The following is an 18,131-nucleotide window of genomic DNA, read 5'->3' as shown; positions in this document are numbered from 1 at the left end:
TTTAATATTTCATTATTACGATTTTTGAAAATCTTAACTTAGCCCTTTATATTCCAACAGGCATTTTCTGACAATTGGCACCAATAAAATGTTTTATACGAGTAAACGCTAAGGTGTACATCAATGATTATAAAATACGTTCTTGTGAGACCACTTGAATTTATTTTAGAAAACTACTAAAATGAAACGGCCCAGGGCCGCAATTACAATGACGGTATAGTTGAAGACAAATTTTCCCGAGTGATTACGAAGATACACTACCAACTCCACCCCCTCAAGTTTTTAAGTAAGTAAATCGGTCTGTACCTACGGCAACAGGTCTAGTACCTCACGTTACACGTATCCACTCATTAAAAGTGAGCTCTATTTTCATCGATACATACTGAGACGGTATATTTAACTTTTCTATTTGTACCTTTCTCGGTATGGCGAATTTTGATCTGCCAATCTAACAATTTTTATTACGTCATTTCAAATGTCATATGATCAAAATCAACTAATAAGTGACTCTGAAACATTACTCCACGTTAAGTGCTAAATTAAGAATTTAAGTATTTCTCTTCCGTATTTCAAATAAGCTTTTGTCATTATATGTCAGGCTCTTTATCAAAAAAGTTTACTTCGAAACGATAAAAAAAAAAATCGCAATTAAAGCAAAAAATGCTCGCTTGAACATGATTTTTTATACGACGTTTGACAATTTCCTGACGCTATGATTAACTTTTCATATGTCTGTGTCTACTGAGGTATTACAAAACCAGCTCTATTTACATCTCGATATGCGCTCTCAGTAAAATGGAAAAAAATAATAATTATATTTGTTTTTAAAAGGCAATATTTTTACAAAATCCCAGAGATCGCGTGATCTTATACATGCGTTCTAATAACCCCATATTTAAAAACTGAACGGCCAGATTGTGCGATATGTTAATATGGCAGCATCTAACCATATTATCTCTGCATCTAACCATTCGGTTTTAAAACTGACAGTAATGTCAGAATTTAATTCGACTTCAAAATTTACTTTTTTCTCTTTCGTGTTTAAAATAGATTTTCAAGAAAAAAAGTGTCCACCTCAGAAACATAAAACTTTTTAATAAATCGTAATTAAAACAAAAATTGTAGGTGGAACAAATTTTTCGACACTTTCAATGAGTAGGTACGTGTAGAGTAGTACCACGGGGTTTTAGGCCTCGGTACATACTGATGTACCTACCTTAAAACTCGAAGATAATGAGTCGGTAGTGTATCTTCGTGATCGTTTGAGAAAATTTATCTTTTAACTATGATATCATGGTGAAGCTCTGTCACTTTAAAGTGCAGATATGTGTACCGTGACGTATGCTTCCCCTTGTTTCATATTGATGTACCTATGATAATGTCTTTAACATGTACTGTAGAAGGGAAGATCTGTGCTTTCCGAAACTATGTAAGTATATGATAGGGCTCCAAAATAAATTCAAGTGGTCTTATGAAAAAGAGTTTCATTAAATAAATCTAGCCATGTTATTCCACTCTGTAAATGCCTATTCAATAAATAATATGACACCAATAATATATTACATTATTACCATATTGTAGGAACAAATGTATTTATGAAATTAGTCACAATAATAACTATTTATCTAATTATAATTTTCTTGCAAAAAATATGTTTTTTGGTTTATTTGACATTGTACGAGTATATAAAAATAAAAAAAACTAAATTTATTTTAAACATTGATAACATGAGTACATTAAAAGAGATAGAAAAGAACGGATATCGCCAATTAATAACAAACTAATCAACTTGATTACGGAAAGGCTAATGAGGTTAAACCATTTTATGCAAGTCAGCAAAAAATTTAACGGAGGAATTTGAAGCTACCCGAAATTAGATTGTTATAATGCTTTATTTTGACAATAGTACGAATAATGAATTAGGTATACACCGAAGCTTCTTTGATTAAAATTGATTGCAACAGAGAGGAAACATTTTTAAGATGGGAAAATGGCTTATGACTTATCATTGGCTGGTTCAAGCGGCCACTTTACACACTGTGTAACATTCACTATTCTATATATGTTTAAAAATCCACATTTCTAAAACTCTTCCATCTGTTGATTTTTGCTAAGTAAAAGAGCTGAAACCTTTGTTCGTGTAGAAGTGTAAATGATATTTATCTGGCTGAATTATTTCACCTACTAGGCAACGCCTGAAAATGTTTTTCAAATTTTATACTTTTTTTATACCAGTTAGTTTAATCAAAAATATTTTTAATTTTTAGTATGTCCAAATGTTTGTAGACAGGCTGGACTTTACAAAAATCAACAGATCTAAGGGTTAAGAAAATGCGGGTACTCGAAACCGTTTTAAAGACCGTGGGTCTTCGTATCGGTTTCACTTATATAAAGTAACAATGTTTTTTTTGTCAGTAAACGACTTACTCTTTTTAAATTTTCAATTCCATATATCGCGATTTTAATTTAATTTAACTCCAATACTTTCATTGTCCCTTTCACTGTGGGTTTGGCAAATTATATGTAGGGTCTTTGTCGGAAAAGATAAATTCCATAATCATGCATGTAGCACCGCTTATTTTTAAAAAACCACATCAATTTGACCAACTCACAGTGAAAGGATTGTTAGAAGGTAGGTACTACGTTTGACAATTTCAACACCAAGGATTAGCATCCCTACTTCTTATTGATGGGAAAGGACGGCACAAATCAACAGTTCAGTTCATACGCAGAGAAATTGGGCTCCGAGGACAATACGTATAATTTAATTTACCAACCATTCTGCACATTCTCTCAAAGACGAAAATTTTGCAAGTATCGGATGTTTTAACGGGTAGAAGAGTTGAGGAAACTACCAGTTAGGACCACTTAAACCAACCAATGACATGTCATATGCCCTGTAAATGCTAAGACTTTTATAATCCCTTCTCAAAAATGTTTTCCTTCTCTGTTGCAATAAATTTAGATCATAATGGCTCCCTAGCGACTGAAATCCAGCCTGCCTACAAACATTTGAACATTCTCAAAATATTGTTGAAGCTTCTTTAAAATGTACGAAAAACATAAATATACCTAATATTTAATTTATAATTTTTAGGGGGAATAATGATGTCACAACGACTAAAATCTTTTCAAAATTGTTGCCTCGTTAAAAAATAGATTAGTCAAATTTTAAAATAATGCAGACATTCTATGTAATAAATGTGATAATATTTCAATGATTTTTTCAGGTTGGAGTAGTCACACTTCTAGTCAATAATGCAGGAATCGTGTATGGTCGACCCTTTCTAGAACTTCCAGATACAGCTATCGAGACTACTTACAAAGTCAATACATTGGGACATTATTGGGTAAAACAATTTCCTTACATACGTACTTTAGTTTGCTATAGTATCTACTTTATGAAAAAAACTGTATTGACAGGCCAATAGATCTGGTGTATTATGTAATTTTTTTTAAATGACAACGACCGTTTCTTCGTCTGTTTTAAACCTATTATATTTTTTCGTTTACCATGATTTAGTTGTTACCACATCATGCATAGTTATTTCTATCCAAAAAATTATAACATTTTCATACGAGCCATAGAAGAGCTTTGCTTTTATCTGTAAGCGGTTTTTTTTACTTTGCTCTGTTATTACAAATGACAACAACTCCTCGCCTACGACCAATATTCAGAGGTAAAGAAAATTCAAGTCCAAATTCCATAAAACGAACGATTAATAATTGTAACGATGTTTGTAAACATTATTATATCAAGAATATTTTTCTCATTATCATCAAACATAATATATGTTTTATAAAAAAAACATTAAACCGTTCATTCATGATTTAACCTTTGCTTTCGTTCATAATTTTCTAAAAGTTTTGATTATTTGCACATTTTTCTGTTATTGCGTTAGAATAACTTTTTATACATTATCGACAGGTAAATGAAAATACGTGTGTCTGTTTGATTGTTTGTTTGTTTGTTTGGCCGTCGCCGCATCTTCTCCGAAACGGCGAGTCGTAGGACGTGAAATTTAGACACGTCATTTGAGATGCAATTTGTATTTCAACTTTTATATATTCGAGTCAAATTTGACTCGACCTCTACTCGATACAGACTCAAACTTTTTAACGGTAAGTCGCAGAGACGTGAAATTTACAACAAACATGTAAAATGCTATTTCTAAATTAATTATTGACCGAGCTCTATACAAACTCGATTTTTATCGGTAGGTCGAAGAAACGTGAATTTCAAAATGATCACTTGAAATAGAATTTCTAGGTCAACTTTACCATTTTCGTGCTAAATTTTACTCAATACAGACTTGAACTTTTGCCCATCGGGATCGAGTTAAAATCAATTTTCATTGGTTTAAAACAAAATTGTCCTATTATTTTAATTTTGTATACCTCGCTATGTGATTTTATCTTAATATCGTGGTCTATCATAAATAATAAATACATGCGTATTTGCAATTTGGAATGCAATATTTAAAAAATAATATTTTGAACTGCAAAAATACTTTACGGTACAAATTATTTTATTACGATATTGTTTGTAGTCGTAATTTCACAAACCCAAATCAACATAAGTTTATTAATAAAATTAACGGCGTTATCAAATGATTTATTTTGCTTTGTTTTTATATTTTATTATTTTAGATTTTTATCTTTATTCTAAATGACTTCTACTAAATAAGTATGCTAAATCTACATAATATATGATTTTATTATTACTATAAAAATATCATTCGCTTTTGGTGTAGTCGAGAGTCGAGTGAAGTTTGACCGATATTTCGTGCCAATGCTCCTGCAATTCTGTACATTTGTGCGGAAGTCAAGAAAACCGAATTGCCAAATAATTCGCACCATAGCGATAAAAACATTCAAGAAATTTTTGGACATTTTCAAGGACCAGAATGCTGCACCTACGTAATGTTACATACAAGTATGTTTTTAATGAAGACAAAAAATACCTATTAATTTAACGTAAGTGTGCCACGTGCCTGAGTAGGTCTCTCATTTATAAAAAAAACTAAAAATGACACATTCCAAAAACAAAAGATCTGTAATTATACAAAGTGGCACTCGTGAAAGTAGGTATAAAGTATAGAGCTGTAATTTTATACTGATATATAATTGATATGGCTAAATTTAATGATGAGATGATTAATTTTAATATTGGTTAACTAAGTACTGCAAAAACAGTTAGTGGATTTAGCAAATAGCATCTAGTTAGCACACAGCATTTAGCATTAGCAAATCCAATGACTGATAATGAAATAGTCATGTTACAGGTGTGAAATCAATGGCATTTCAATTCGTGGATAATTGCCTTCCGCGCCGTCATTGTCCAACGGACTTTCTATAGAAGAACATTACCGCGGATCGGAGTATATAATGTGTCTCCTGGAAAACGTTCATTTAGTGGATTGACGGTAATGCATGCCGACCGACGCAATCTAATGTAGCTAGTATGGGAATAACGTGTTTATACATTATTTGTCAGTGCTAACAGCCAGTTACGTAGAAATATACTACTACTACTTTCGTCAAGCCATTTCCCCGCAGGGGTAGGCAGAGAAGATGGACCGTCTATCATTACATACGTCTATCCTGACTTACATTCCTAGCTTCTTCCACATTCATTCATCTTGTCATACATGCTCTTTGGTCCTGTCTGCTTTTGACATCACCAGACTTAAGATTTTGGTTTACCTGATCATGCCAAGTCTTCCTTGGTCGTCCTCTCCATATATGTGTATTTATAAATGCTTTAACATTATTTCCTCATCCATTCGTTCTACATGACCAAACCATCTAAGTAACTCTTTCCTAATTTTATAAATTACACATGCCCCAGATTTGCACTCTCCCCGATTTCATAATTCTCAATCCTGTCATACATGAATTCCTCCCACATTCGTCTAAAAGATCGCATTTCAACTGCGTTCACTCTGCTTTCATCCTTCTTCTGCCAGTTCCATATTTTTTTTTTTTTTTTTTTTTTTTTATTTATTTGGAAGTTCAACAAGAATACATACAATACATACATTTTTCAAGTGAGCATAACTAACGTTCTTTACATATATTCTCAATTACAGAACTTCAACATCTTTCATAAATTATATAAAATAAGAGTGTAAATTCAATTTAAGTAATGGTAAAGATTAAGTTTAGTGAAATGTAAAAATAAAGAAAGATTTTTTTTTTTTTTTTAAAGAAAAGAAAAGAGAAATTAAAAACATATAAGATATAATAAAAAAAGACTAAAATTAATTTACATACACAAAACTAAGGATTAGGCATTTGATCTAAGATACATAGTAATGTTTTTTTTATAACTATTTGCTCTATCATGATAAATGTCAATGTCAACTTTTTTTTCCATTTTGTTATAGAGTCTTAACATACTTGCAAGAGGGTTAAAATGTGCCATATTGTTTGTAAAAATTGGAAGGTAAAATGTATTAGGTGATCTAAGGCGCCTACGGGGAACGTACAATGACACACTTTGAACACAAAACACTGAATCAACATTATTGTGAATTATATTATACAAGTACATCAAATCTATAATTTGTCTCCTAGTTTCTAACTTTTCAATTTTAAAATACTCCAAGCGCTCTTCATAACATTGAAGTATTCTGCCCATGTTACACTTAAACGACAAAGAACGAAGAAATTTTTTCTGTACAGTTTCAATTATATTTTTATAAATCACATAATGAGGTGACCAAACAATACTTCCAAATTCCAACTTACTACGTACAAGAGAATTATACAAACAAATTATTGATGCTGCATTTCTAAATGGCTTGGATATTCTGTGTATGAAGCCCAGCATTTGTAAAGATTTCTCTTTAACAATATTGAAATGATTGGAAAAAGTTAAACGTGAGTCAAATGTGATTCCAAGATCTCGGATTGTGCTTACTGAGTTGAGGTCAATATTATTAATGCTATAAGTAAAACAGTTTTGAGTTCTTTTTCTTGTAAACGTTATTTGATAGCATTTTTTAACATTAAGGTGCATATCATTCAGTTTACACCATTCACTTAAGGAATCAAGATCTTTTTGAAGCATTGCGTGATCATCTGTTGATTCAATTTTACGAAAAATTTTCAAGTCATCAGCATAGAAAAGATAATTACACTCTAAGAGGGAGCCAAGATCGTTTATAAAAATTAAAAATAATAATGGTCCAAGATTAGAGCCCTGCGGCACACCAGATGTTACAGTTAAAGGTGATGATTCAAATTTATTTATGCATACAATTTGGGTTCTGTTTTTCAAATAAGATATCATCCAATTTAGAAGATTGCCATGTATACCGATTGCTTCCAACTTTTGTATCAATATATGGTGGTTAACTTTATCAAAGGCCTTCTGGAAATCTGTATACACAGCATCCACCTGACATTTTTTATTAAATGATGAACAAATATAGTCACAATATTCCAGAAGGTTAGAATTAATAGATCTTTTAGGAAGAAAACCGTGTTGTTTGGGACAAATTAATGGCTTAACATATTCCAGAACAACTTTATAGATTAACGATTCAAAAACTTTGGCAAAACATGAAAGAATACAAATAGGTCTGTAATTCGTGACAGACGATTTATCCCCAGATTTATGGATGGGGGTCACATTAGCAATCTTCCACAGATCAGGAAAAATACATTCATTAAGAGATTTATTAAATATCATGTACAATGGTTTGCTTAATTCATTACTGCAGTTTTTTAAAAACATACTTGGTATCTGGTCAGGCCCTGGACCCTTATTAATATCCAAATTTTTTAGAGAAATTTTGATTACATCTTCGTTAATTTTTAAATCAGATAGGTTAAATTGGTAGTATCTATCATTTGATACTTTGGATGTATTTGATACATTCTGAACAATGTTTGATTTACTGAAAACAGAGGCAAAATAATTCGAGAACATTTCAGCTACGGCAATTCCATCACTGGCGCGTTCATTTTCATATATCATAACTTTTGGAATACAGTTAGTAGCACGCTGTGTTTTAGAAAATGACCAGAATACCTTCATATTGTCTACTAAGCCTTCCTCAACAGATTTAATATAAGTTCTATAGCATTTCTTTTGCAAAGCTTTGGATCTTTTTCTTAGGATGGAGAATGCCTCATAATCCAGTGGATTATTGTATTTTTTCGCCCTCGTCCGCATTTTATGTTTTTCTTTTAAAACCTTAATTAATGGTTTACTAAACCATTGTGGATAATTACAATTTGATTTACTATTTTTAAATGGGGCATGTCTATTTATTATTTCCCATAAAATGTTGTAGAAAATCAAGACCATATCATTTGTATTATGTTCTCCAAACTTCATCTTCCAGTCTTCAGATGATATGTCTTGACGGCAGAGTTCGTAATTACATTTTTTAAAGTTGTATTTGAAAGTTTCGCAATTTTCATTCAATAATTGAGTATTCTCAATTTCAAATGAAATTTCGATTGCTGGATGATGCTGATCAATTGCTACAAGACCGTCGACTGGAAAAACTTTTAAATTATTTTTATCAGAGAAAACTAGATCCAATATTCGACCATTATGATTGCATTGATAATTAAATTGATAAACGTTACAGATACATGCAAAGTCAACCAAAATTAATGATTTTGGGCTAGTATAATTTGTAGGACAGAGAAAATTATTATTACCTGAAGCATCTGATACCCATTTAATTTCAGGTATGTTAAAATCACCCAGAATGATGCATTGTGAATTTGATTTACGTTGAAGACATCTGTACTGAAGCTTTTGAAAGCAGCTATTATAGTTAGAGATATTTAAATTTGGAGGAATATATGCTACACAAAGATAAATACTAAAGTTTGAAGTAATATTCGATTTGATTTCCACCCAAATGTCTTCATTTTCACTTTCAAATGTTTTATTTCTATTGGACACTAGCTTTTTCGAGACTGCTATCAAAACTCCTCCACCTTGCCTTGAAGTAGAACTTGATGTTTCGCGATCTCTTCTGAAGACAGCATATCGCCGGTCAAATATTTCTTCACTAAATATTGTTGAGTTAAGCCAAGTTTCCGTCAAGCAGATTATGTCATAGTTATTATTTAAAACCTCTTGATGAAAATTTTCGGTTTTGGTCTTCATGCCTCTTGTATTTTGATAATATATATTTAACGAAGTGAAAAGAATTTTATTTGTTCAATTTCATGTACATTTGTTGCATAAGAAATAAGAAGAGAAATCACCTATAAATTAACTAATAGTATTTAGACAATCTAAACTCTTAATTAAAATAGCTGGAGATGTATCATTCCGTCGAACAAAAATACGACCGTTTCGTGTCCACACATATTTGATATTTTTCTCCTTTGCTTTAATCCTCGTAGCTGCGTGGAGGGTTTTGTTTGAAGGAGAAAGATGTTCACTAATATATATAGGAAATTTTGTTCCTCCAATTCCAACGTGCGAAGTATTTATTTTATCTCCTGGGTTTTCCCGGTTAAACTTCATAACACCACCAAGCAGGGCGTCCCTACATTTAGTGCTAGATAGCTTTACGATGACTGAACGAGGTCTATCACTACTTTTGTTTGATTTAGACACCCTAAAGCATGAAAGTATGTCAGAATCATTTAATTTCATTCTGACAGTCCTTCCCAGTTGAGTCACCAAATCAATAAGGTTTTCATTTTTATTTTCCGGAATACACTGCATTTCGATATTATGTTCTCTTGACTGTTGTTCCATCTGTGAGACACGAAAACTTAGCTCTTTGACTGTTGTCACTAGTTCATTATTAACGGTTTTCAGGGAGTTGTTTTCGCCTTCTAGATTTGTGACCTTAAGTAGTAAGTCATCATATTTTGATGACAGGAAAGAGATAGTTTCCAATATTTTATCGTTCTGATTGAGAATTTTTTCTAGTTTACAATCAATATCCATATTTTTTTTTCCAGAAGATGTTACGCTTTTCTCCTTAAAGGATTCTGTAAAAACTGTTGGAGATTTACTGGTACTAGATCGTGGATCATCTATCTTACACTCGTCACATTTCCAGTTGGCTCGATATATTTTAGAGCTTTAACGGGACTTACCGATTGAACACACTTGCTACAGTTCATTTCGTATTTAAAAAAAAAAAAATATGTAAATATGAATTGAAATATTTGTAAATAATATTTGTCCCGAGTGGCTATATCTTTATTACTAAAAAAAAAAAATATGTAAATATGAATTGAAATATTTGTAAATAATATTTGTCCCGAGTGGCTATATCTTTATTACAACAGTTAACGGCAATGCAATATTGATTCAGGAAGAGGAAAACTTGTCGAAATCCGGCGCTCCCCAAACACTAGATTTGGAGATCGTGCTTTTGCCGCCGCCGGCCCCTCTGCCTGGAACCAATTGCCTTCAAATTTACGAATCGTCGACAGTCCCAGTCAGTTCAGATCCCAACTAAAATCCCGCTTCTTGAGACTATCATACCCTCAATTTTTTTTAAAATTTTTTATTTGAAAATTTATTTATAAACCCTTACGGATTATAACATTCATTTTACATAAAATAATACATACATTTTTCATTTATACTCTGTTGTTTAAAATAATATTTTTTACATCTTTTGTAAAGTTTGTCTGAGTCTTTTGTTTAGTTTTGTCTGGTAGTTTATTGTATAATTTCAGTCCCTGGTTCATTAGTCTTGATTGTCCTTGTCTTGTTTTAAAAAGTTGTATATGGTATTTGTCTGATATTCTCGTATTATGTCCATGTTGACTACAATTTTTTATTAGTTTTAGTTCTTCGTCTACAATTACATTAGTGGCTAATTTATGGATAAATTTTAATGATTCTAGTTGAAAGAGTTCAGTTATATTTAATTGCTTAGTTTGTTTAAAAAGTTCTCTAGTTGCAGTTAAATAGGGAAATCTGGAAATATAATATATCACTTTAGTTTAGTTAGAATGTAAGTTTAGGGATACAATTGTAAAGCGCCCTTGAGGTGATTTTTTACAAAAATGGCGCTATAAAAATCAGCCAAATATTATTATCATTATTATTAATATTAGATAAATATGAAATACGGCTACTAAGGGATGTGTCCATTCATTATGCCCCAACGACAGCAAGTGGTTGCCTTCCTACATTTTCTTTGTTCGAATTATAGACGGTGAAAGCATTTCTACCGGACATGATGGAGAGGAAACAGGGCCATATCGTCACAGTCGGTTCGGTTGCTGGTATCTTGGGGACATATCTCTGCACTGATTACAGCGGCTCCAAGGCTGCCAACATCGCCTTTCATGAAGCCCTCTACACGGAACTCAAGGTAATTATAATACTTCATCAATTCAATCATTATAACTTTATAATGAGTGCAGCAGCCATATAACAAGACGTGATTCACGTGACAGAAAACCACTCTTCAACTGAGTAGGTACCTAGTCGAATGAGAAACTTCACACCTACTAGTCGATTGCGAAAGGGCCACAAACGCATTTTAAATCTACAGATGTTGATTTTAAAAAGGTTATATTCAATTTTAACCTAATGTTCTATCTTTTTTTTAATCCATGTTGTATAACAGGCGCCGGGGCGCAGTTGATTAGACGGCTATCTGTGAAACTGGCGTCGCGGGTTCGATTCCCGCCAGTTGCAAGAAAAAATCAAAGAAAGATTTTTTTCTCAATTGGTCTGGGTATGTGGTGTATTTTTCATTACCTTCTTCCATATCTCCTCTATCCCAACTGCTGACAAGCCTCAAAATAGAGACTTAGCGGATTATTCCTTTTTAAAAAAATTTAAAAACATGAAAAAAAACAATTGGTAAAGAAAATGTAATATATAACTTATGTTTGCACAAGCACATTTTTTAAAATAATAGTATTTCATTTTATTTTTTTAAAAAAAGGAAATATTTGCGTTCTTATTATTTACCCAAATATGTCGATTTTGGGGCAATTTTCAACGAGTTGTAAATAACTCACTATTAGAAAATGGTTATCAATTTGGGATAGATTGAGGTTCGAACCTCGGACTTCTGATCCGTGAGTCCGCAACATTTTTTTTTTACATTTTACATTTTTTTTGCACCACGGCCAGGAGGCCTAATTACAGTGGTGAATTACATCACAGAGCACCCAGGCTTGAGAAAAATCACATTTTAATTTTTGTGTTCTCACCGGGAATTGAACCCGGAACCTTATGTTCGTGAATCAAGCGTCTTGACCACTACACCACGGAGGCCGCCAAACACTAGCCACGGGACCACAACTCGAATTTTTGTTCATCATTTTCGACGAACTAAATATAATAAAAAGGCTAGTTTTTTGCCGACATTTTTGGCAGATTTTTTTGGACAGCGACACGTTATTAAATAAATATACGAAATTTTCTATACTGGTCGTTTTTTTTAAGGGGATTTTAAAAAACATTAGACTTAAATTAAATGTGAAAGTTTTTTAAATCAATATTCAGTTTATTAAAAATGTGTTTGTGTAAGTTTTGCGAATGCGCCAGCGCTGGATAATCGACCGATTTATTATTGTATTAAACGAAAAAACATAATTATAAACCAGTATTTTAAATCCATAGCTAAACATTGTATATACTTTATTATATTTTTACTATTAAGAATCGCAGCAAAATTCAGACGAACGCAGAAGCATCTGTTCATATTTTATTACCATATCATTAGCAACTAACAAAGCAATAGTAGTCTATGACACCCTCATAAGCGCGCCTGAGCGCGAGAGAGACAAAGATTATTTTCATAATGCGTATGCCATGCGATCATCGCTCTGCGATGTCATACCATACGATTATTCACAGATACTACAAAATGCGTTTGTGTAAGTGTTGCGAACGCGCCAGCTTTACAAAAAATGTTTTCTTGCGTGTGGTAAAAAATAGAGCATTAAATTGCTATGCAGAGTCTCTTGAAAATATACGAAAAAAATAATATAAAATATTTTAATACAGTCGAACTACTTTGAACGACGTCACCAGTTCATATGAATCAACCAAGGATAAGAGATCTATAAAATATAGCCGGTTTACTTACCGTCAACGGACCAATCGAAGAGAACCTCTGACGTCACATGCGGAGTGATTTCAGAAATACAAAACTTTAAAAAATCATAGCGCTGATAATACGATACACAAAAAAAACTTTTTTTTGGCTAAGTTTAAAAGTATATTAACACATAAAAATATAATTAAAAACCACTGAACTTCTTCATTAGCAACGCGAACTGGGAGATATTTAAAAAAACGTACAATTAAAATTGTGGAAAAAACATTACTTTAAGATACTTACGAATATTAATAAGGTTTCTTAAATCTGTTTTGTATGGGAGAGAAAACTATTGAGAAAATACTGGGTCGTGTAATACAACATAAATTGGTTTCATTTTTTGTGTTTCAGTGCCCAAGTACGGCGTTTATTGCAAAAAAGTTATTTCATGACCTACTTTGGCGGGCTCATTTTTATATTTCAATCTACCAAAACGACGGTGAAAATAGTTTATGTGTTTCCACACACATATCTGTGCACATACACAGGATTTAATCCTTTAGAAATTTTACTGAGATTGACAGATGAAGAACTTCTTTATTTTTATTTATTTTTTGCACCACAATAGTCCAGGACGCCCGAATACAATAGTGAATTGCAGCACAGAACAGCCAGGCTTAAAAAACTCAAATAATACTCCCATATCCCTTTCTCATAGGTATAAGTTCTCTTATTCTCTATTTCTAATGAACCGTCAGTCAAAACAATATTGTAATGATCACAATATGATGTATGTCCTTTACCTTTTTTTAATCTTAGTGATTTTCCTAATCCAAACTAAATTTGTTTTCAGCTTCATGGGCATGACTTCATAAATTTAACCCTCGTATGTCCATACCTGATCAATACTGGTATGTTCCACGGCATCAAGCCTTGGTTACACCCCATGCTGGAACCGGAATATGTGGCGGACCACATCGTCTACTCCATTCAGACCAACAGAATACAGACTGTAATTCCCAACAACCTCAGGATGTTCTTCCCGATCAAATAGTAAGTAATGTGGAGAGCTTTAACCATAAAAGCATATAGCAAAAATAATATGATTATAACATCGAAAAAATGTGTATACGTGTAGTCTGTCAAGAAGGAGTAAAAAACTGTAGTTAAAATATTGGGGTTAGGTCAGACTGCCAGATAGCCTGGTGTAACTTGTCTGTAACAGACGCGGCGGATCACTGGCTTCCGTAGCAATCGCGCCAGTCACAAGAACTGTATACTGTAGGGGCTGATGTCAACGCAGGGTGGCCGGGCGTAGGCAGGCCTCGGCTGATATACGATAAGCTCCGGGGGAGGTATCGCTGCCTAGAGATCCCTTGCGGAGTCGCTGGTGAGTAGCACTGGCGGCCGCAATCCTGAAGCAGGCAACCGGGTTATCTCTCCGTCGGCGGGAACGGCGGGGTGTGTTCCGGGGAAGTAGCCAAGGGTCCAATTTATCCGGGGCCCAAAATTCAATCCAAAGAGTATCCGAGTTCCAAGTCCAGGGGGTAGCGGCGGTCGAATATTCCAGGTGGTGACGAGGTCCGGTTGAAGCGAGGCAGGGAGACAAAGTGGAGAGTTAAAGCCCTTAGTGGTGTTAACGATTGACTGATTTATTATTTGCCCAGCGTGGTTATATATACAATACAATTTGCCGTGCGGCGGCGATGCTAGGCCAATAGCGGGCGGTACTAGGTTGACCAATCACGCGGCGAGAGAGATAGCGAGCACATTCGCCGGCTCTATCGGTCTCTCTCGCTCCACGTATAAGGACGCCTTCCTACCGTTACCCGGCCGCAGATCCCCGCCGACCGCGCGGCGATGGACATTTTAACAGAATAATGAATATTTTTTTCTCTATGACACAGTAAATAGTGTTATAGGCAGTCAATAATATTTTATTAAATTCTATTCTATATGTGCTTCAGTATGGCGATGACCACCCCCGAAAGCGACAAATGTTAGTCTTTATTGGAGAGTAGTACCTCGCATACACATACTGAAGTTCCTGATAAAAATATATTGAAAGGCCCCAGGAAGGGCCGCCAAGTTAAAATATGCCGCGTTACGTCGGCAACATTGTCTGTGACTTATTTCACTTGTGTTTCTTTCATCTTAGCAACATTGTAAATAATGGCTGGAATTGCTTTTTTCTGGCTGATTGAGGGTTAAGAAACAAAAACAAACAAATTAAATGTATAAACCAATGATATTGCAATTTATTAACAATAACTAATTAAATCATTCTATATTTGTAATCAACATATATTTGAACCATTTTTGTTTTATACAAATAAAATCAAAATAAGTTTACACACTCAATGATAAAATTAAACATTATGTACAAACTAATATTGCTCTCCTCATTGTAAGTTTACAAAAAAATAGCCAATTGATTAAATTAAAAGTAAAAAAGCTGAGCAGTTTAAATGCTGCATACTTGATTTTTTCAGTCTTGGGAAAAAATCGTAAAAAAATATTTAAAACATGTGTTTTTTCTAAAAACCAGCCCGAAACGGTATGTTTGAAATGTTATAAAATGACTTTTTTTTCTTCCTTTGCAGCCTTTTACCATCAAAGTCCGCATATGAAGCCGTTTTCCGCGTTGTTAAAGGACCCCAGATTATGAGTATGTTCAAAGGACGCCCAAGGGTTGCTGCAGGATAATTTATTTTAATGTTTAGTTACTTAGGAAATAATGTGTTATTAGTTAAGGAAACAGTAGGTACTATATAAAATAGACAAACGATTTTGTCGAAAATAAAAAAATTAAAGTATATCTTATTGTTTGATTTATCTGTAGAATTTTGTTGGTTGTTGTTAGGGGAGATACTACACCAGTTGGAGATGACAGAATAAAAGATGTTGATGTTTGATGTGTAAGTATTTACTATTTACTATATGCTGAATATAGTACAGGACATCGGAAACTGAATCGAACTGGATGATGTGATCATTCACTGTGGTCCTTCTATATATCGTGTTCTTTTGTTCAGGACGTCTCGAAAGCAGGAATGAATTCGATGCATTTTACAGAGTTGCACTGGATTTGTCATCCGATTTCTAGTAAGTTGGTCTTGCATATTATATTGTATTGTGCTAGGCGGTCTCTGTGGTGTAATGGTTAAGGACACTTGAGTCACACACTGAAGGTTCCGGGTTTGATTCCCGGTGAGAATACTAAAATGGAAATATGATTTTTAATTCATTTTTATATTAATATATTCATTTTACAATAATATATTTTTTATAACTCACATTGCTAGTTTTATTTCGATGCTTATTTTATTAATATTTTATTTATCTTTTTATTGGTTTTATATTAATGAATGATTTTTTTAGAATAATTTAATTTCAATCATTTATATTGTTAATTTCATTTAAATTGGTATTTTATTCATGTTTACGCGTGTACATAAGATATATTAAAATTAATGAATACATTTTTACAATAATTTCAATTCAATTTTAATCATTTATATTTTTTATTTTGTTTAAATTAAACAACAAACAACAACAACTTATGCATTTTTTTTGCACCACAACAGGCCAGGAGGCCCGTGAATGTGTATTTTATTAGTGTTTACATGAAATTGATTTTTTATTTGAATATTTTAGTATATTATGTATTCTTTTTCGTTGTTTGTAAACCAAATAGATAAATCAACCCTGGGCATTCTGTGCTGTAATTCACCACTGTAATTGGGCCTCCAGGCCTGTTGTAGTGCCAAAAAATGCACAAAATGTACAAAAGTTTCTTTCTTCGGTCAACACTCTAGATTTCTGGTAAAATAATTTAGCGCGTGTTTGTGTCATCGATCTATGGACGTTGTACCTTTTTGAAAAGTAGATTTGATCTTTAACCTTACTTCCAATAACGATAAGAAATTTATACTTTAAATAAATTCTAGCAGTTTATAATTTAAAATTAAGTTCTTATTGACTATGAATTCATGTAAATCATCATATGTAGGTAAGTGCCAATTTTTATTTTATATTTACGCAACACCTCTTCAGTCGAAGAAAGTAGGGTGATACCTATATTTACCAATAACTTTGAATTCGTAGAGGGTTGAATTATTTACTACTTATAAGTTAGTCATGATCCTATAAGTTAGTCATGATCCTATAAAATGAACAAAGTCAAATGAAACGCTTTATTACCTTAAATTTTAATACCTACTTATTTTGCACTAAGCTAATAAAATATTTGTATTTTAAAAAATATAATGGCCATTTAGTTTTTATTTTATTCATTAATTTTATAAGGTAAACAAACAGCATCTCCAAAATATATTGTAATTTCCTTGTATTGTAATTTGTTTGTATTGTTATTGAAGGACACCCATGCATACACCAAAAAATTGTTTACCAATGTAAATTGTGTTTAAATAACAAATTTAGAAAATAAAAAATAAATATATTTTTATTGTTTATAATAATAACGTACGTGCTTCTTTCAATATTTCTATGACTTTTGATTAAAATTTACATTAATTGTTATGAAAAATATCAACCTTGGTAAATCTATAGTTATTTTGTTCGCGTATTCTATATGTATTGAAGATTGTTTCAATAGTTGGTTGACGCGTTTTCTGTGTATAGCAGACGATTTTGTCGGTCTAGATGGGACACGAAATGAAAGTCTTTAAACCAGATCGAGGGAATCAATTTTATTGTTTATTAGTTCGTACAAAAATAATTGGTCTAACATTATTCTTCGATTTAGAAGGGAGTTTATTCTATGGTTCTGTATACTTACAGCATAAATACGGAAATTGAGGTTTAACCGGTAGTTGAACTGTTTAAAGAATTTATGTTGGACCCTTTTTAATCTACCAAATTAGGAGTGCAATATTCTAGCTGGGGACCAAAAAATGTTTTTGGAATAAAGTTTTTCAAATGTCTGCAATATTCTGCATGTTCAAATAGTTTTTTTTTCAGGACTGATTCAACATGAAAGTTTAGTAGGTACCTATCAATAACCAATAACGACACCTAAGTCGCGAACTTGACTACCTCTTATTGAACTAGTAGGGAAATTTGACCGTCGGTGTCGTTTTTTGCGCGAAATACAAAATA

General features: G+C 32.7%; 1 protein-coding gene across 1 annotated transcript in view; it reads left to right on the top strand.

Moving 5' to 3' along the window:
• Nucleotides 1-15,787, top strand: part of LOC148283985 (short-chain dehydrogenase/reductase family 16C member 6-like) — a 71,689-nt gene extending 55,902 nt beyond the window's left edge. Inside the window, exons 4-7 of the mRNA XM_088242881.1 lie at nt 3,231-3,350; nt 11,163-11,324; nt 13,864-14,063; nt 15,614-15,787. Coding sequence (XP_088099007.1) covers nt 3,231-3,350; nt 11,163-11,324; nt 13,864-14,063; nt 15,614-15,716 — 585 coding nt within the window. The 3' untranslated portion in view covers nt 15,717-15,787. The remainder of the gene's footprint in view (nt 1-3,230; nt 3,351-11,162; nt 11,325-13,863; nt 14,064-15,613) is intronic.
• The last annotated feature ends 2,344 nt before the right edge of the window (nt 15,788-18,131 follow it).

The sequence above is a fragment of the Micrasema longulum genome, unplaced genomic scaffold (assembly GCF_059751315.1).
Source record: "Micrasema longulum isolate JH-2025_06_02 unplaced genomic scaffold, ASM5975131v1 h1tg000173l, whole genome shotgun sequence".
Lineage (NCBI taxonomy): Eukaryota > Metazoa > Arthropoda > Insecta > Trichoptera > Brachycentridae > Micrasema > Micrasema longulum.
This window is presented reverse-complemented; position numbering and strand designations above follow the sequence as displayed.